The 21,471-nt window shown below is 41.6% G+C and overlaps 3 protein-coding genes across 3 annotated transcripts; 2 read left to right on the top strand and 1 right to left on the bottom strand.

Moving 5' to 3' along the window:
- Window positions 1–549: 549 nt before the first annotated feature.
- On the top strand, window positions 550–3,329 carry PCOAH_00044500 (Serine/threonine-protein phosphatase; the record flags this gene model as incomplete). Its single annotated transcript, XM_020061234.1, has 2 exons — window positions 550–3,092; window positions 3,245–3,329. 2 exons carry the CDS (start codon window positions 550–552, stop codon window positions 3,327–3,329), a joined length of 2,628 nt encoding a protein of 875 aa, XP_019916775.1.
- Window positions 3,330–4,756: 1,427 nt separating this feature from the next.
- PCOAH_00044490 (Uncharacterized protein) lies at window positions 4,757–11,231 on the bottom strand (the record flags this gene model as incomplete). Its single annotated transcript, XM_020061233.1, has 2 exons — window positions 4,757–9,247; window positions 9,336–11,231. The coding sequence occupies 2 exons, from the start codon at window positions 11,229–11,231 to the stop codon at window positions 4,757–4,759; spliced, it is 6,387 nt and encodes a 2,128-aa protein (XP_019916436.1).
- A 4,878-nt stretch (window positions 11,232–16,109) lies between these two features.
- Window positions 16,110–20,161, top strand: PCOAH_00044480 (26S proteasome subunit; the record flags this gene model as incomplete). Its single annotated transcript, XM_020061232.1, has 3 exons — window positions 16,110–19,526; window positions 19,709–19,836; window positions 19,979–20,161. The coding sequence occupies 3 exons, from the start codon at window positions 16,110–16,112 to the stop codon at window positions 20,073–20,075; spliced, it is 3,642 nt and encodes a 1,213-aa protein (XP_019916771.1).
- Window positions 20,162–21,471: the final 1,310 nt, after the last annotated feature.

The following is a 21,471-nucleotide window of genomic DNA, read 5'->3' as shown; positions in this document are numbered from 1 at the left end:
CGTCACATATGCCTCATCCTCTTTGCCCGCTCGTCCCTTTTGAGGACCGCCGAAGATTCTCATTTGCATGTGCAAGTGTAACAGGGGAGGGGGAGTTCCACGCCGAACAATCCTACGCTTGTCGTCACCTGTGCGGGCGTTGAGATAATCGCACGCATGTGTCGACATGTATGCGTCATCGTGTAGGTCTCCCCCAGCAGACGATCGGGCGTACATGTTTGCTCCCCCTGCTCTTTCACCTCCCCGTAACGGGAAAAAAAAGACCAGCTGCAAGTGCCAGCAGGGCGGAGGCAACCCAAACGAAAGTAATTTTTAAAATATTCAATTTTTACTGTCGCCCGTCGGTCCAGGTAAATATAAAGGGCAACACCTTTTTTCCGTTTGTCTTCCTCCTACCACACTCCCTCTTGACAACAACTTTGCTAGCACATACATGCAAGCACATGCAGTTGTGGGGTGTGCACATGGTACCGCTTTTCCGCTGACCGTTTGGCCCCCCTTTTTATTACCTACCCTTCCAAGCATAGCTACTCCCCGCTTGTAAGACAAATGAATAATGGATCGTTTAAAGAAACAAACATTTGCAGAAAGGAAAAACAAAAGGGAGAAATTCCAGCGCCTCGTTTTGGACACACGGCTACCTACCTAGGAAACAATAAAGTGGCAGTATTCGGTGGGGCGATAGGCGACGCAGGGAAGTATAACATAACAGATGATATTTACATATATGATTTATCTCAAAACAAATGGAAAAAAATAGTAACGGAAAATACCCCTTCAGCGAGGGCGGCGCATGCAGCTGCTTGTGTCGATGAACAGCAGTTAGTTATATATGGGGGTGCAACGGGAGGGGGATCTCTCTCCTTAGACGATTTATACATACTGGATTTACGAAAGGAACAACGATATTCTTGGATGACGGTGCCTACCAAAGGAGTAACCCCAGGAAGAAGATATGGACATGTAATGGTATTTAATAAACCCAATTTAATTGTAATTGGTGGGAATAATGGTCAGCATACGTTGAATGACGTTTGGTTTATGCATGTAGAACTTCCTCCATTTGAATGGGTTCAAGTAATTATTTCAAATAATTGCAAGGCACCCCCTCCAAGAGTGTACCACTCAGCTGATATGTGCAAAGAAGGACCTGCTACAGGGATGATTGTCATATTTGGTGGAAGAAGTGCGGAAAATAAATCCTTAGATGATACATGGGGGTTGAGACAACACAGAGATGGAAGGTGGGATTGGGTGGAAGCTCCTATAAAGAAGGGGGTACCTCCTGAAGCACGTTATCAACATACTGCCGTTTTTATAGGTTCCAAAATGTTTATTTTAGGGGGTCGAAATGATAACGGGTGTGCCATCCCTTTGGGCACAGCGTTGTACAATACGGAGACAATTGAGTGGGTAACCTTGCCAGCCATTTCGAAATTTAGACACACTTCCTGGATGCACAAACATACCATTTACACCTTTGGCGGGTTCACTCACCAGACGCAGCAGTTCCCAACAAACGAGTTGGAGTGCCTAGACTGTTGCATCTTGGTGAATGCAACCACCGGTTTGGATTCCGATAAGAGGAAGACCCTAAAGCAGTCTTCCCTCAAGCAGAAGCAGCTCTCTAGCGAAGTGCGAAGCGCCAGCAGTTCCTTCAACCTGAACAGTCAGGACGTTATCAACCCGAATCAATCTAACGCACTCGCAAGCAGTCAATATGGAGGGACGAAGCAAATTTACGAAATGAAGAATAGCGCCATCACGGGGAATTCAGTAGCAAATGCACAGGACGTACAGAACGCGCAGAACACACCAAACGCACAACAGAGGAACATGTTCGACTCGCCCAGCTCGTCGCTGTTCCGCCTGTCCAGTAGACCCATGTCAAATAAAATAAGGCTAGCAGCACATGCACATGCAGTGCAAGAAACGGGGAGCGACTTCGCCCTGTTGGTTAGAAAAATATCCATCGATAAGTTAGAAGAAGAAGGAAGAAAAATAAATAACGGCGTGTTATGCACACCAGTAAACTACATTAGTGAATTTAAAAACACAGTATATGATAAGATCATTACAACTTTGCTTAATCCAAATATAACCCAATTTGAAATTCAGTACCATCATAATGCAGATACCATTTTTACAATTCCCTGGGGAAATATTTCCATCCTATGTTCCATTGTAATGGATATTTTCAAGCAAGAAGATATGGTACTAAAGTTAAGGGCGCCTTTAAAAATATACGGAGATATCCATGGGCAGTATTATGACCTCATGAGATTATTCCAGTTGTATAAATGTCCAGTGGAAGAAGACTTAGGAGAAAAATTAAATGCCATTGGGGACATCGATTCGAATGATTATTTATTTTTGGGTGATTATGTTGATAGAGGTTCTAACAGCTTAGAAGTCATCTGCTTACTTTTCGCGTTAAAATGTAAGTATCCCAAGCAGATCCATTTAATAAGGGGGAACCATGAAGATATGGCCATCAACAGTTTGTATGGATTTCAGGAGGAATGTAAAAGGAGACTAAAGGAAGACATAAATGATAAGTCTTCCTGTTGGGTTCAGATAAATCAAGTTTTTGAATGGCTACCTATAGGTGCTATTGTAGAGGAGAAAATATTATGTGTTCATGGGGGGATAGGAAAAAGTATTCATACCATTTCGGACATATCTCAGTTAAGGAGACCATTAGTTGTTTCTCAAGTTCCACAAAATCTGAATGAACAGAAGGTTACAGATTTGCTTTGGTCTGATCCTACGGATAATGATTCCGTTTTAGGAACCATCCCGAATGATATAAGGGACCCAGATGGTACTGGTCATATTGTTAAGTATGGACCTGACCGGGTTCACAAATTTTTAGAGGACAACGATCTGCAGTTAATTATACGTGCCCATGAATGCGTCATGGATGGGTTTGAGAGATTCGCGGGGGGTAAATTGATAACCCTTTTTTCGGCCACCAATTATTGTAATTCGCACAAAAACGCTGGGGCTTTGCTCTTCATCCGGAGGGACCTCACCGTCATTCCGAAACTGATATACCCGGCCAAGGACGAAGTTCGCTTCTTCAACACGTGGTAAGTCCAGCAAACCGGCGGCAAATGGGCGGAGGTAACTCCGCTGTGTAGATGCACCTCTGCGTCGAAGTGCCCATGTAAGTAGCACGTGCGACAACGTACGTAGTGTAGTACATGCTGATTTACATTACCCCCTTTTTTCCTTTTCGAAGGGACACCAAAATGACCGAGCTGAGACCCCCGACACCACCAAGAAATCAACCCAAGATGAGGGAACTGAACTTTGGAGCCCCCTAGCATTTTTTTCTTCCTTTCTTTTTCCATGCACCATTTGACCGTCCATGCGTATGTGTAATTAAAATTTTGTATGCACCTATGGGATACACTTCCTACCAAGGTTGGTTTTTTTTTTTTTTTCTTTTTCGTTTTTGTTTCATTTTGCGCTTTCATGCTCGTGTTCGTTTTCTGCTTCCCCCCTGTTGTCACCCGTCCCGTCATTTCGCCTCGCACGTGTCTCAAAGAGAAAAGGCGCGCATTCCCAAATGGGTGACAGAAACCTTCGAAAAAAGCCTCATTTGTGTAACAATCATTTTATTTGTGATTTAGAACGCCCTACTCGTTTGCGCGTAGGGAAATAAAAAGTTCACTCCAGGAGGGGTCTTTTTTTTTTTTTTAAGTACGTTAGAATGTCGTTCGAAAGGGGGACACACACACTTGAATGACATTTTACGTAGGTAAAGGGGAGGAGTGTGTTTGAAAAAAGGAAACACGAATCGTGAAGGTCCATCATCTTTGCTGCTTATTTCATTATTTGTAGAATTATTCAGGCAGTTATTTATTTTGCGTTTTTTTTATGCTCGTAACATTATTAAACAAACTGACTCTTTTTTGGTATCATTTCGTACAAAAGAAGAAAAAAAAATGAGCTGTTATCGGGGTGCCGAAATGTGCCTACGTAACATTTGTCATTGTCGTTTCACTTGAAAAGCCCAATCTGTGGTAACCTCCGGCAAAGTTCTTTTTTATACCTGTACCTTTCTGGGTTGTCGTCACCCACGAGGACAGTAATGGGATCTTAATCACACGTTCCGAACCCAATTTTGCATTTATCGGGCCATTTTTTAAGAGAGAGAAGATAAATCTTAAAAAAATTTCATTTTGAGGTTTGCAAAATTGCTCCATTCGGCTTCATAATTTTGTTCCCATTTTGATGGTGTTTTCTTCCCGAACGCGAGCCGAATACAAAAAGGCATAAAAAAAAAAAATTACATTAACAAATATCATAATATGCGGGAGGGGGATAAGCGTAGTAAAAACGGATATCAAATGTATCAGACGAATAGGATAAAAGTGAAATATGTGAAAAATGGCACAATGTATGCCTACAAAATGGGCAGCACAAAATTGTATGCTTTCATCGGGCGTATAACGCATGAGGTGCGCTTCTTCGCCTTATGTCCCTTTTTAACTGCATGTCAACAGCGCGATGGTGTAAATATTCGAACGGTCCGTAGATTAGCGTGATATATTTTTTGTTCCTCCCACTTTTCCCGAGGGTTGGTTGGCCTGTCTTATCGAATTTGCAACACAAATGGGGGCGCACTAGAGGTTACTCCTCCCTGATGGGACACACAGAAAACGCAATAATACACGAAAAAAAAAAAAAAAAAAAAATCAAATCAAATCAAATAATTCTGAATGTTTTCCCTTTGCCGCTTGCCCCACTAGGTGTACTCGGTACCCACCGTGGAGGACGACTTCTTCCTCCCCTGGTAGTTATTCGACTTTTGGATAACCTTCCTATTGTGGCACCATCGTGCCACAGTCGTTCTGTGCACGCCGTATATTGCCGCTATTTGTGGCACCGACAAATTCTTCTCATGTAGCAATTCGCTTAATTTTTCGGCTGTGGGTGGTCCATTGTTTCCTAGTCTTTTTTTCTTGCTGGCATTTAAACCGAATGGTTGCGGTTTGTTCGTATTCATACTGGCATTTTTCTTCTCCTTTTGCGTTTTGTCCCTTTTTTTTAAATTGCTCGATGAGGGGAAGGACCCACCGCTTCGGTCATCATCCTCCTGATGTGAACCTTCCTCATGTGGACCTTCCTGCTGTGGATCCCACTCTTCTTCATCCCCATCACAGTACTCATTGAATGTGCCATTATAATTCGTAAAGTTCATATTATTCCTCACAGGTCTGTCACCTGTCCGATTTTCCAAACCGACCCAATTGGCTCCATTTAGAAAATAATTCCCCGTGTTATAATTGTATAGGTATCCATAATGGGTTGGCAAATTGCTCAGACATTCATTCCTCATTTGGACGTTCTCATTTTTGTTCATGTTATAATTATGCACATTTATATGATTCCTCATTTCTGCATTTGGGTAATTTTTCATGTTATTACTTCTGCCATTATGGTATGGGGGCGGCATTATTCCGTTCAAGTTGAATTGCTTATACACGTTTGCCATGCTGGTGTCTACATTGCTCAGTTGGTAGTGTCCACAGGGGGGTGCATACGCATCTGTCTGTCTGATCACGTTGACCATCTCTTCAGTCATTTTATATTTCGTTTCATTGCATGTGTTGTTTGTGGAAAAGTCTATGCTGTTCGTGTGGTTAGATTTGTTTATGCCAACGCTACTCCTCACATTATCCCCAATATGTGTACCATCCATCGGGGCTCCCATTTCATTTACATTAAAAGAGGAAAGTGTGTCGTTAAAATTTATTGATTTCTCGTCCCCGTTCCCTCCAAATGGAGCACTACCACTATTGTATGTGTTGTCCGTATTTCCTTCTACCGAGTGAATGCCCATGTCCAAGTTGCCAATGCTGCCACAGGGGTTGTTATTACGGGGTTGATTCTGCACATTTATGCTACATGCATCCTCGTCATTTTTGCCTGACGTTTTGAAAGGATCGGCAAGTTGCTCACTCGTTGTGTTATCTTCATGTGAGGGGTCCTTTTTTGGAAGAAGGGGGGTTACACTATTGCTTGACTGGTGGGGAGAATCTATATGAGCATCCACATCTGCGGGGGTCGGGTAAGCACTACCATCGTGGTTGTCCCCGTTAATGGTACCCTCTGTATGGGTATCAACATGCAAATTTGTACCTTCCGTCGAGGGTGAGTTATCCCCCCGTTGGTTCTTCTCACGCGTGTTTTCCTCCTCTGGCGATGACCTGCTCACGTCTGGGCCACTATTTTGTGAAGAATTATTATTCGATTCCAAGGGGGACTCTTTTTCTGCCTCCACTTTATCATGACTGTATTCGTTTTTATGGTCACTGCTCTTTTTTACATCCCTGTTAGGATGATCTTCACCTGTCGCAGTTATGTCATTCCCTTGTTCGTCCCCATTCGGGTCATTTCCATGGCATTGTTCATGGTTTGCAGCTACATCCGTGTTGACCACATGTTGGCTCCCCTCACCCAACAGTTCGTTCATTCCTCCGGGGGGGTAACTCTTCACAGTGTCCTCCTTGTGATAATCTCCTCCTTTGCATTCCCAACTGGTGGTGCTACTTCTCTGTGTGCAATTTAAATCGTTGCTTCTTACGTCGTTAAGGTAGCCGTTTTTATCTCCCTCCAGATGATTAACTTTGCCCATTGTGTCCACATCATTATCCTTATCCACCATTTCTTCACTACTGCGCTTGTCCTGAGGGTTCGCAGAATAAGTGCCATCCTCAGTGACACATTCAAAATGGTTGCCGCTGGTTCCGTTTTGTAAATCTACACACGTTTGATCCATTTGTTTGCTTCCATTTGTGTGCAGCGTCCCCCTGGCTACATTATTAGCGTCTTTTTGTTCGCTTGGATGAGTATAACTCAGGTTGCCATGCGTATTGTAGTAGCTCCCACAGTTGTTACCACCGCTTTGTCCATTTTGTGTGAAAGAATTAGTAGCATCCGAAAAATAATTATTCGTCAGTGCAAAATGTGGGTATCCATTTTGGTTAATTAAGGTACTTCTTTCCCTTTCCATTTGTTCAGATAAAAATGGTTTCGTGTTCCCCATTTGGTTGTATATGTTCTGATAGGAATTATCAAACTGGTTCACATAGTTGGTCGACCCAGTTAGGTAGTTACTGAATGGTTGTTGTGTTGGCGGCGTGGGGGAAAAAGAGCTACTACCACTGATGTTATTCCCGTTCGCATAATAACCTATACCTTTTAAATTCCCTTTTGAGCAATTCTGCACACTTGAATTTATTCCATTAATGTAGTTCACAGCATTAGGTACATACTGAGGGGTGATTAAACCGTTTGTCAAATTTCTACATTTTGTAAATTCCCCACTGGAGTTATTCCCCAGGGTGTTGTTACTGTCTACACAGTTTACCCTATTTTGTAGTTTATCGAATTTACTCAAATGGTCGATCGTATGATTCATGAGCACGTTGTGATTACTGTTAAGGGTGTAGTTCCCACTGGTTGCACGGAATGACCCCTTAGTGTATCCCCTATCTGTGCCTTCTCCGTACCTCTGGCGAAAGAAGGCGTTCTGCGAAAATGCTACGTTACTATCATAAGATGTTTGTCCATAGTACGAATATGCCATATCAGAAGAATTTGAATTGGGAAAGTTCACCCCGTTTGTATTCCTCACGTAGCCCATTTGGCTCTTGTACCCAGTGGATGGAGTTCCCTTCGAAGGGCCGATCCCATTCTGCCCACTGTCATTAGCATGGAACAGTGATCGCTTTGACAGACGGGCAAATTTTGTGCACTTGCCCAAATTATGCAACACTTTTTTTTTATTCTTAACCACGATAATTTGTTCTCCGTTGTTGTACGCATCGTATAGGAATTGTAAATCGGGTGATAACTGAAATTTGCTGCCATCCGTTTTTCCCTTATTTACAGGGAGATGGAGGTCATGTCGTTCATCTGGTCTTGGCTCCGTCCTACTCTCTGCGATGCGATTCACATGGTCATCTGCGCTCAAACCTGAGGTGAGTCTTTTCCCCCCGCTGACCTCTTCCCATTTATCGAGGGTCTCATTGCCCGTTTCGTCCAATTTGCTCCTTACGTGTGGAATACACACGGCCCCATCGGTTAATCCCTCCAATGCACCCTTCCCATTGTGGAGTTCCGAATTTTTCATCCCCCATTCGACCGAACTACTCAACATGTTGGCCTTACTAGACAGTGTGGAGATATATGATATTTTTCCATTCTGTCCGACATCACGCGGTGCACTATTATATGCCCCGTCTTGCAAAAAAATTCTCGTAAGGATGTCCATATCTTTTGATAGACTCTCTCGATCATAATTGCGTGGGATTTTATTTTTCTCCTCACCCCCCTTATTAGAACTACCATTATTTTTTACAAATTCGTTGGAAATTTTTATTAAATTGTAAAAACTGATGAATCTGTTTGGGGATTCACTATCCTTTTCGTTGAGCACATTTTTTGTGTGTACTTCGTTGGAACTACTACCGAGGGTATCTCTATTTCGGGCGGTTACTTCCCCTTGGAGGTCTTCTCTAGGGTCTCCCCTCATATTGGAGCCCCCGTTCCACGATATATTCGGCTGCTCAAAATTCGGGGAGTGTCCCATAAGCGTGCAAAACATGAGATAGGCATACAACCTGTTTATTTTATTTTTATAAAAAGAAATATTGTTCATAATACGCCGGTCCTCATTCTTTACGTGAATTTTTTCCCTATATTTCGCATCACTCAAATGAAGCACATTGAACAGTTTGTTTCTGACAACATTGTTTAGACGCTTCCGGATGGAATGTTTGCTGTGCGGTGGGTAGGACCAACTAGGATGTTCCATTTTTTTCTCGTCACTTAATTGGAGGAACTTCCTTCCTCGATCATCTGACGAGTGCACCATCGTTTTCATTGTCATGGTAAAGTCACTATTAGAAATGTTCCCTTGTTTTAGAAAGGGAGCAGATAAAATTTGTTCGCAGAAAATATCATTGTTAAATTTTTCACCCATTTGGTTGTAACTCATTTGCCCTCGCCCGTTTGGACTCCTCTCCTTAACACTGCGGAAAAGATATCCTTCCTCTTTTATAGGTTCCTTCAGGGGTGGCTTTTCAAGCGAGGTCTTGGCATCCTGTCTCTCCTCCACCTCGCCATCATCATCCTGCTGCTGTTGCTGCTCTACCGGTGGGCCAAGTTCGTTGTTCAACCCAATTTGGAGAAAATTATTTTCGACCCATTTTTCCTTCAACATAAAAATCTGATTAACAAATTTCTGGCATAAAAACAATTGGTAATAATTTTTTTTTTTTTTTTTTTTTTTTTTTCTTCCAATATTCTTTTAGCACCTTCAGAAATTGGCACTTTACTCTGTCTGTGCACATTTCGGACAATTTTAAAAATGGAAACTTATCGACATATTTTATTTTTTCATTTATTGGAGAATTTACAAAATCGTTTTTAAAGTCTCGTATTTGTTTGCTCATTTTTTTATTGCAGTGAAAATGATCCATAAAATGGGTCACCATTTTTAAAAAGTTCATTTCCTTTTTTTCGTATGCATCCTGGTCGTAGTAGTGTAAGTAGGGCAGATAGGATGACATGAGGAAGAAGTCGTTTAGGAACGAGTTTATGTAACTTTGCAGGTACTTCTCGGCACTATCTCGGAAGTTAATTAGTAGATTTAGTTTTTCCATTTCTCCTTGTCCCCCGTTGGACGTGTCTATGTTGCAGTTTAGAATCTTTCGCCAGTCGAACTTCTCTTCCTGAGGGGTGATTGGAGGTGCATCCGGCTCGTTTGGGCGGCAGTCCAATGGGTAATTTTCCACTTGGCGGCGTTCTCCTTGGTAGTCCTCACATTGGGTCTCTTCATTGTGACCATTTTCATCGTGGCTTTTTGCAACTTCCCCCTGCTGCTGCACATCGCCAGCTACACTCATCTCATCATTGACTTGTTGACCCAAAACTCCGCCAGGTGACGATTGGCTGTCATCTCCCTCTTCGGAACGAACGGCATTGAACTTTTCCTCACTTGTAGGGTTTTCCATTTCGCCCCTGTCCTCCTCTATATGGTAATCACCATTCGTTGTTCCTATTTTCCCCTCTTCTAGTCCATCCATATCATCAATACCCTCCAAGGCGTTTTTACCCTCGTGGGGATCTACTTCGTTTCGTTCCTCCATAAGCGGTTCATTTAAGTTGCTCTTGTTTGTCGTTTTTTCATCACCTCTTATTACCTCTCCCTCTGGGTGTCCCCCTCCATCATCACTACCACCACCTTGCGAAATTCCCCCAGCAATTGACTCCGTTCTACACTCCTCCATTTCATCATTCGTGTTGTCAATATTGTTAATCGGCGTCCTTGTGTTATCTTCCTCTACACCCGAACTGTTCCATTCATCAGATGTACAGGACAAGCTATGTTTAACGTCGGGGTGTTCAATTATGTGGTTAACACTATCGGAGGGTTTTTCTTCCAGAGCGGTTTTAACTTTATCCATTTTGTGCACATGGGGAGGGGGAAGATTCTCACTTGGTGAATCTTCGCATTTTTCACTCGCAGATTGAGAAAACACATCATCTGCGTCATCATCAACGTCGTGAGGCCCTTCACCGGCTGGCATAGAACCGCTCAGGCAGTCGACGTTAATACGGCTAGTACACGTATCGTTGCTACGGTCGTGGTTTGACCAAGCAGAATTAATAAAATTTTCTCCAATTTTTCGGAAATGATCCTTTGTTTTTGTTTCATCGTTGGGGGATGAGTTCACCCCATTATGGTCTCCCCCCAGCAGCTTTGCAGACACATATTTCGTGCCGTTAAAATTGTTTAGGCTGATGGAATTACCCTCCTCATCTGTGTCACCACGGTCACTACTATGGTGTATATGAAGAAGAGCCTTCACATGCTCATCATTATTATCACTTACCGTATGAACATGTTCACATTTTTTTTTTAATTTTTTTTTTTTCGTTTTGAAAGATTTACCACCAGAATGAATGACTGTCTTAATGTTTGACTTTTCTTTGGGGGCGCTCTTCAAATGGGTCCCTTTTGGTGTTCTCGCTTGGCTATTTTGTGTGGCGCCCCTTTTGGTCCCCCCTTTGGACCCTCCTTTAGACCCTACTTTAGATGTCACCTTGGATGTCACTTTTTTCCCGTGCAGCATTTTCTTAACTTTTGCCTTTTTGTTATCCATTTTGGACGTGCCATGCGTGCCCTCTCTCGAGTTGTGAATGTCCATTTTGTCACTTTGCACGGTCTTTAGGGGGATCTTTAAAATGGCATAATTAGGAAATGTCGAAGCGATACGGAAAAAGAAAAAAGCGAGGTTGCATCACCCCCTTAGCGTATCCGACGAGTGCATTAAAATTCTACATGCAGTTTTCAGGGTTAACCATGTGTGCATTAGGTACATTTTTAAGTATCGCATGCATTTCGCAGTGACGCTGGAAGGTTCAGAATGCAGTGGCTAGCCGGGGTAGCCACACATGGATGGACCAAATTTGTCAAGAAAAAAAAAAAAAAACGATGCAGTGAACAATGCAACAAAGGGTGCAACAAACAAAGCAGTGAAAAAGAGCTGCTGAAAAATACAGCAGAACAGTGCGACAAAAATGCATAGAGAGAAAAAAAATATGCTCTAATAAAACACAAACGGGCACTGCCTGGATCCCTATGAACCCTAGTCATGCAACAAAATAAGCTCGTCAAAGGGGAACAGGCAGAGAAAACATAAAAAAAAATTAGCCCCAAAACAGCACCGAGAAATTTCTCATATGGCAGTGGTTCTAATAACGCACTCTACGGTAGCTACTTCTTTGTATTTCAAACGTTTGCGTGTAAATGCAAGTGTACATAAAAAATGGGAAAGGCAATACTGCGAAATGTTCCAACTAACGGGAAGTAATATTGTGAGTATTTTGGCGGGTTAGACACAAGACCAAAGTGCTGTGAATCATCATGGGATATAAATGGAAGGGGGACAAAATTGGTTAGAAAGTCGGTCGGTGAATTGGCTAGCAAATCATTCTCTAACTGAATAGAATCAACAGATCAATCAGGCAGTCACAAATAAGCGCGCAGGTACACACGCTCACCATCTACGATGTGCAAAGGAAGCTATCGCGCATGGTCCAAAATGCATTTGAAAATACAGTGAATGGGTCAGCGTAGGCTTGCCTTTTCATTCAGGTTAGATCGGTCTAGTTCACCCTAGTTCAGTTTGGTTTCGCCCCACTTTGTCCCAAATTTATTTTCCTCTATATGTATTTTTGCCTCTTGCTACCACAACGCTCGATAGTGCACACGCGGAATGGTGTAAACAGGCGCACAGCACGAAGTTGGAAGCATTAGGTAAATATTTGCACGAAAGAAGGTGCAGCAGTGGAGCAATGATGGATGAAAACGCGCGAAAATTTTTTAATGCAACGCACCAATTAGGCTTGAAGTAAAATGTGTGACGATGTCGTGAAAAAAAAAAAAAAAAAAAAAAAAAAAAAAACATTTGCATTTACGTAAGCATTATCTGGACATGAAGCGGCTCTTTCTTTCTGGAAAACTCCCTTATGCTACATCAAAAATTCATTCTTAAATATTATGTACGCATTTTCTGGTATGTGTGAAGCAGTGTTAATGGCATTTAGGCGTACCTTACTGGGATGCTTTCCTGCCTTTTGTCCCATACTGTAGGAGCATGCCTTATACACCTCCGGGGATGATACGGTGCCCGTACACATGAATGTATATATAAATGTGTACATATAACAATGCGTATGTATAATAGAGGGGCAAATGTGCACGCGCGTGAGCACGTCATGCATCTTTTAACGTAATTGTGGTGAAGAAAACTCCACCTATGCGATACTTTTTTTTTTTTTTTTTTATAACTGCATAAATGCGTATGCGCATACTCACCAATTAAAATTCTCACGTATGAAGCGGAAAATAAAATTCACATAACGTAAGAATTTTAAGCGTTTACGGAGAGCTGTGATAATTTATTTTACATAATGTCTAACGAAGTGGATTAATATAGCTCTTTTCTTCGATAAAAGTAGCAGTGAAGTTTATCATTATCGTTAAGCTTTTCCTTTTCCTTTTCCTTTTTTTTTTTTTTTTTTTTTTTTTTGGGTGTTTATTCCCTTGTCAGGGATTGGCCATACTGTAATATATTCATGAGCGCATACACACACGTGTACATACGTAGGCGCATTTGCTGAGCCCCATTTGGATCCTCATAGCACATGCCATAACTTAACAAAGTGAGGATAGAAAATAAGGTCCAACTATATACCTTCATTTTGTGAAAGACACAATTGTACGTCTTTCCTTTGTGAAAATCAAACAATTATGAAAAAAAAAGGCAAGCAAAAAATAGGAAAAAAAAAAAAAAAAAGATGAACAAATAAATCGGTAACAGTGGACAGTGCATCGGTCAACAAAAACAGCTCTGTGTTCCTCGCACGGCAAGTGGGCAAAAGGGGCCCAATTCGGGCCTCCCATTTAGGTACACCAACGCATACGTACGTACTTATATATTTATGCACATTATAATGATGAGTTTTCTTTAAGCGTAAGGCGTTCATCGTGCATGAGGGGGAAAAAAGGAATAGAAGCGCCAAATGAGAACACTACAAACGGACGCATTTGTTTACACGATAAAGCTGTATGCTAACCCTTTTGGACGCAACCTTGAATGAGCTGCACTGCAGATTTGATGTCGTATCACATTAGGCAAAAGAGACGAGAATACACTTGCTCTACTTGTCATCACAATTTGTGACATGTAGCTATTTTTGGTTTCCCCCTTCTACAAATTAAACCAAAATGGGAAAAAGAATGGAGAAGTATTCTTCTACTTTCTGCAGAATATTAATCTGTCTTTTAAGAAGTGAAGCACTTTCGAATGGTAAACATCTTCCCACCCATGTGTGTGTATACGTTATGCGTGTGTTTTTTTTTTCCCCTTCACAGTTGGCATTCTTTTTAAACTTTCAGAAAAAAGGGATGAAATAAGTTGAACAATTCTGGTGATAAAAGTGGCGGCGCATTGACTAATAATACGTTTGGTAGACGAACGAAAAAAAAAAAAGAAAATGCAAACCTTTTAAATAAGTACAAAAGGAAGGCTGTACACTGCCAGTGAAAAAAAATATCCTCTCCTTCCCTATCGCAACTATGCAATTGCTAAACTGTTAATTAAAAATGTTCATACAAATGTGTGACGAATATTTACCTTTAAACTGTGCGGAAAATCCCCCTTTGGTAAAAAAAAAAAAATGTATTTATTTTATTATTTATTTTTTTTCTCTCTCCTCTGATAAGCTGAAGCATGCCTACACGCACAAAATAACCAGCGCTAAACTTTTTCTTTCACTTGCAAAAGACGCCAATTGCGTTTATGTTGTTGTGTCACCCTTGTGCGCCTTTCAGTGGTAATGTAGCTAGGTGTAGGGAAATTCTAATTATATATCCAAGCTACTTTAATTAGGAATATTTTTTTTTTCTTTCACTCTTTTCCGTGACCGTGCATGCAATTTTTTTCTGCGGAATTGCGTAATGGAGCGAAAATGCTGGGCACCGAGGATGCTTAGCTTTGGTGGTTGTCATAACGTTACCATGTGGTAATTACACAAAGGAGGAGTGTGACCCTTGAGTGATCACCTTATAAATTATCACTGAACAGAATAAATCGAAAAAATACACGATTTTATGTAAACCAGTTGTGATTTTATTTTCCAACTTGTGTTTAGTGTGCCCAGGGAAAGAGAGGTGGAGAGAAAAAAAGCTTTGTTCTGCGAAGTTTACAAGCTCACCAAAGGTGATTTAATGATCTGTTTGAATAAATCATTTTCAATGGAGATAATCTAATCTGTTCCTTGTTACGGCACTCCGGCTTAGTAGAATATGTGTGTTCGCTGTTTCACCTGGTTATTCTCTGAAGGGGCGCATTGCTGTGCACAGCCAATTTTTTTTCCTAACACTGGAAATATCCGCGAATTTTTAAAAAAGAAGAAAAAAATTGGTACACTTTCACGACACAAGGCAAGATGCGTGAAAAATACGTACACGTAAAATGCGAGGGGCACATGCATACGCACGTATAATACATATATGTATATAATATATTAATACATGTGGGAATTCCTGGCGCATCGAAAAAAATAAATGAACAAAATTAACACGTTTTGCATACGCGCGGCGACCATATTAAACCATTTCCGTACACAAGGAAACATGTACGTTCCACCTCTCTTAAAAATAAATAAAAAAATTGCACTTTTGTAAACAGCACAAGAAAGTATGTGCCAAAATAATTTAAAATAGCCAAGGTTAGCGTAAAAAAAAGAAAGAGGTGTTCACTAGTATGTGAATAGTGAGAACAAATTTTAAAGGGTAAGGAAACCAGGAAAGGTTAAATACTCAACGGTTAAGGAACACCCGGGGAGGCACAAACAGGATACGCAAAACCGGAGAGGCTAAACAAACACCAAAGTGGCACTGAACAGGGGGGAACACCCCGAATTGCATATCCCAATCGGCCAGAACAAAATAAGAAAACTCCTTATATGTATCTACGGATCGAGCGCCTTTTTTGCATCTTCTCTTCTGCCTAGTGGTACTATAAATGCCCAACACACTGAACTGATTTTTCCCCTAGGGAGGAACAAAATAAAGTAAACGTAGGCTGTAGGGAAGGAAGTATATATAATAATGACGCTCTAACGGAAAGGCGAAAGGTTAACACAATTGCCTTAACGAAGATATTATTAAATTTGCGAAAGAGAACCAAAACGCAAGTGCAAACAGAACACGTTAAGACGCACCTGAAGAAGCAAATTCGAAGTTACTGCAAACGAGGGGTGTTCGGTGAGAAATACACACCACGTTACGTGTGGTGAGCCGAAAAGGTGTGTGTGTGTGTGTGTATGTGCGGACGTGCATGTTGTGCAAGGGGACACATGTAGAAGTGGCAGTGGTAGGAGGCGCACTACAGTAGCGTTCGTGCTAGAGGAGACGTCCACATATATACACAAAAAGACCTCCGTTGGGTCTCCCTCCAACCTGAGCAACACATACGCATATTATATAAACCGTCCTTATCACCCCTGAGAAAAAAATGGAGTTTGAGAAGAACCTGCACCAGAGCGACATCGTCACGTCGGCCTCGGGTGTCATAGCGCTGCTGAACGAGGAAGAAGCGAGCTTGAAAATTTTCGGGTTGGAAAAACTGAATGCCATTGTGGATGTTTACTGGCCCGAGTTAGCAGATTATATTTTTAAAATAGAAGAACTATGTGAGGACCAGAATTTCGTTGGAAGAGAGTTGGCCAATTTGGTGGCCAGTAAGGTTTATTTCCATTTGGAAAAATACCCTGAAGCGTTGAAGTACGCCCTCTGTGCAGGCAAGCTGTTTAACATAAACGAAAAATCGCAATATGTCGAAACGATGCTAGCGAAATGTATAGAGAAGTATGTGGAAATTCGGGAGAGGGACTATGAGGGTCAACTCATAAGCAGCAATAAACATAGTGGTACCCACCACAGCACTGTTCATCAGGGAGATGGAAGCAACAACGAGGTGAACGATAGCAATTACGTCGATGGAGGTGCATATAACGACCACATGGGTTCGGACAACACATACAACAGAAGCAACTTCAACCTTTACAATAACCAAGAAAGTAGTAACGGAAAAGTGGAAGCCGATATAGACATTTTTAAGGAAGACCTAAGTAGCGAAATTCACCAGAAGATGGAATTGTTCGTTGATGAAATGTTAGAAATCTGCATGCAAAATAATAGCGTGAAGGAAGCCTTAGGGGTAGCATTAGACGCTAGAAGGTTAGATAAAGTAGAATATATAATTCTAAACTGTCCTAATAAGATAGAATTGTTACAACACTCCATTGCAAATGAAAGACATATTAATACGACTAAAAAGTTCAGAAGTGATTTCTTCAAATTGCTAGTTAAAATATATCTTTCCATGGACCCAGAAGAATTAAAAAGTGAATACATAAATCTGTGCGAATGTTTATTCTACATAAATGACTATAAAAAAGTTGCGGAAATTTTACTAAGCTTGGTTAACGACTATCATCTGATGGCATATCAGATTTCCTTCGAATTGGTAGATTTGGAAAATAGGACTTTTTTGAAAAATATTTTAAAACAGATTAAGGAAATTTTGATACAGAATAAGTCGTTTTACTATGGGGAGCAGAGCTACTCAGGGGAGTCGAAGAAGCGGTCCAACCTCCACTTGGGTGGAGACTGTCCTGTGGATGACGTTGCCAAGGGGGAGGAGGTTCCCAGCACAGTTCCCCAGCAGGAGGAGTCTTCCCCGGGGGAGGTGCAGGACGAGACGGAGAAGAAGAACGCTGAGGACGGGAGCGGTCAGGACGGGGGTGGCAACGGCGGTAACGAACAGGGCGACAGTGCTCCCAACGCGGCTAACGGGGTAAATGCAGCCAACGGGATCAACGCCCCGAACGGTAACAACCCCCCCAATGGGAACAACCTGGTGAACGGCGAGGAGGAGAAGCAGAGGCTGTCAGATGACATCCTCATGTATATAAGCGAAAACCACAAGCTCTACGATAAAGTCAAAAAGCTGGTGTACATATTGACGGGGAAAGTTACCATAAATTTATACATGGAATTTCTGCACCGAAATAACCATTCCGATCTAATTCTGTTGGATAGTTACAAAAATGTAGTCGATTCTAGAAGTAGCATCACTCACCATGGGATAGTGATAGCACACGGGTTAATGCAGACAGGCACCACGTGTGACGTGTTCCTGCGTTCCAACATTGAGTGGTTATCGAAGGCGATAAATTGGGCGAAATTCTCCTCCACAGCGTCTCTCGGTGTGGTCTACAAAGGACATGTGAACGAATCATTTATCGTCCTCTCATCACATCTACCATGTAATGACGTGACGAGACAAATTACAAATAACATGAACGTAGGCATATCCCCCAGTGGAGTGTACTCAGAGGGAGGATCCCTATATGCCCTTGGGTTGATACATGCCAATTATAACACCAACGATAAGAAGGTGAAAAACTTTCTACTAGCTCAGTTAAAGTTAAATGTAAACGATGAGGTGTTACAACATGGTTGCTGTCTAGGGTTAGGGTTAGTGTGTATGGGGGAAAATGACGACGAACAAGTGTATGATGAGTTAAAGGGGGTCATGTATTCAGACTCAGCCGTAGCAGGGGAAAGTGCAGCATATGCAATTGGCTTGCTAAAACTTGGAAGTGGTGATGAGAAATGTGTAGACGAATTGCTAGCCTATGCACATGACACACAACATGAAAAAATAACACGCGCCTGTAGTATCAGTTTAGGATTTGTCATGTTCCAAAAGGAAAAAGGGGCAGACGCTTTAATTGAAGAGTTAATTAACGATAAGGATGCCATTATACGGTACGGAGGGATGTTTACCATTGCTATGGCGTACTGTGGTTTATCTAGCTATAATAAACACATAATAAAAAGGCTACTTCATTTCTCGGTGTCAGATGTAAGTGACGATGTTAGGAGAGCAGCTGTTATAGCGTTAGGATTTGTACTATGTAATAGTCCTTCGCAAGTGCCTATGTTTTTAAATCTCCTAATTGAGAGTTATAACCCACATGTTCGTTACGGGGCCGCACTAGCATTAGGTATTGCTTGCGCTGCCTCAGGAAATGAAGAAGCCATTAACATGCTTATGCCATTGCTAACGGATACAACTGATTTTGTCAGACAAAGTGCTTTCATATCGTTAGGACTAATTTTCCAACAATCGAATGAACACGTAAATCCAAATTTTAAAAAATTTAAAGACGAAATTATGCGCATTTTATCGGATAAACATGAAGATATTATTGCGAAATTTGGTGCAATTGTAGGTGCTGGGTTGTTAGACATATGTGGAAGAAATGCCATTTCGACTTTCTTCACAAGAAGAGCAAATATTATTAGACCACAGGCAGCTGTTGGTTTTTGCTTATTTAGCCAACTGTGGTATTGGTTTCCACTGATCCACATGATTAGCTTGACTTTCCTTCCGACGTGCTTAATTGGATTAACGGAAGATTTGAAGGTTCCCAAGAATTTCTCTGTCCTGTCCACATGCAAAAATCAGACCTTTGATTACCCCTCCTTTTTAAGCAAAGAAAAAACACAAGAGAAGAAGGAAACCGTCACGGCGGTTTTGTCCACCACTGCGAAAAGGAAAACACTAAAATTGAAAAAGCAGAAAAGTGAGAACAAATTGGCCAAGGAGAAAACTGCCCAGGATGACAACAGCTCCGTTTTATCAGATGGAAAGTCCATGAAGAACTTGGAGGTCCTGAGCACAGCTGCTACGGTGGGGCAATCCAGTCACGTCTCCCATGCGGAAAGCGTCGAGGGCAGTGCCAATGACGAGACCACGAATGAACAGGCCAACGAGACTAGCAACCTTTCCAACTTGCAGAAAATGAAGAAGGCCGACACGAAGGGGAAGGTTTCCGCCATCCAGTCCACCAACAACACGGTGAGTTGGAGCGTCCTTTATAGTATAACCGCGTGTAAAGCATAACTGTGCATGTCACCATTTAGTGCATCCCATGATCGTCTTTCCCCGTACCGCCGTACACACCTCTGATCGGGTTAACGCCGAATGTATGACCCCAAAACATGCGGTGATCCCGTTTCCCCAATTTTTACCCTCCACAGGTGGACATGAAAAACCCTTGCAGAGTCATCAAAATGCAGGAAAAATTCATCGAATATCAGGCCAACAGCAGATTTAAGCCCATCCTTCCCTCGCGAAAATCGGGCTTCATCATGCTTGTGGACACGACGTAAGGAGCGATATGGCGCACGTGGCAGGGAAAAAGAAAAAATTTACCATTTAATATTGTCATATTTATTCATTTTATTTTATTTTTATTCTGTGTTCCCCCTATTACACCATTTTGTGAATCCATGCCCCCTTTTTTGCAGACCTTCGGAGCCAGCCGACTTCATCGAAATAAATCTCGAGAATACAGCGAAGGAGGCCCCCCCCTTTGAGCCCTTCGCGTGGAAAGATGAAAATTGATTTACCCTGGCGTAGCGCACTTCGACGGGGGGGACTTATATTGGATGCCCTTCCCCTTGGGGCACTTCCTCACGGCGTAATTTAACACAGCTTAGTTTGGTGTGGTGTCATAGATCCAAATTTTGTGAAGCACTAATTAGCCATATTTAAGCGCCTTTATTATGTGCCCTTCCATTTAGCAGGACACACTCCCCAATATACATACATTGCGAGGAGTGGAATAAGCACACATCATGCCTATTTAAAAGCGCGAGAAAATTACGTGTTCATGCTTTATGAACATTTTATAAGTTCCTATATTATATTTCGTTGTCCCCCCTCTCTGTGTGAGATGTGCAGTCGATTTTTTTTTTTTTTCCATTTAATTAGAAGAAAAAGGCACATCATAACGCCACAACATTTGGGGAATAAAGATGAAACCCATTTATCAGCCATGTTGCATAATCCCACAAGAACAACTTTCATGGGATTACAGCGCTCGAATGTGCTGTGAACAGTGTGTAGACGTGTGTGTGCGTATGGGCATATGCACACACATACGTACATACATGCGTACATACTCTTGTACACGTTTGTGCAAATTTGCGTGGGACGCACTGATGGACCAGTGCACACGCTCACCAGTCCTATGTTGTCCAAAGATATATTTCACAAAAACGTTTTGGTAGACCTTGTCGTACCTCCTCAACTCATCTGTATTAAAATAACCATTTTTCATTACCATTACGTGGAGCTAATAATTTGCTCATTTTTTTTGCGCACATTAACCCGCCCCTTTAAATTTTAGAAAAAAAGCTACTGCAAAAAAGTTAAACATTTTTTTTTGTTCACATTAGCGAATTGAAAAGGTAAAAAATTGGATGCGAATGTCTACATCCCCTTTCTCAACTGAGCAGACATATTTCCTCAAATTTTAGAAGCCGACAGAGAGCCACTTTTTATTTTTCTAAAATGCTTAATTTTACCAATTTTTAAAAAAAAAAAGATTAATGTTTTAATTACAGCAAAAGCAAATAAAACGATTCGATTCCACCCTTGCATGCATGAATTTAACAAATGCGTGCAAAAAAAATGGAGGCAGCCACGAATAGGTACATAGGCATGTATATGTATATGCATATATGTATACAATTCATTTCCACCGCTATTCATTTCTCCCTCGTCGATCTCTTTGCCCCACCTGTCCAGTGGAAGACCTACATGTCTTTACAACCTCCACTTCTCCGTGCTTCGTCGCCATTTAATCCTCATTAAATTAAAAATGGAAATACCGACACTTTATGCTACACTCCATATATCAGCATGAAAAATGAACCATGTAATCTCCTCATAAAAAAAGAAAAAAGAAAAAACTTATCTAATCTTCATGCTTCATACACATTTTTGTTCAAATAAA

The sequence above is a fragment of the Plasmodium coatneyi genome, chromosome 12 (genome assembly GCF_001680005.1).
Source record: "Plasmodium coatneyi strain Hackeri chromosome 12, complete sequence".
In the NCBI taxonomy this organism is placed as follows: Eukaryota; Apicomplexa; class Aconoidasida; order Haemosporida; family Plasmodiidae; genus Plasmodium; species Plasmodium coatneyi.
The sequence above is the reverse complement of the archived record's forward strand: the minus strand, read 5'-3'. Positions and strand labels throughout refer to the sequence as shown.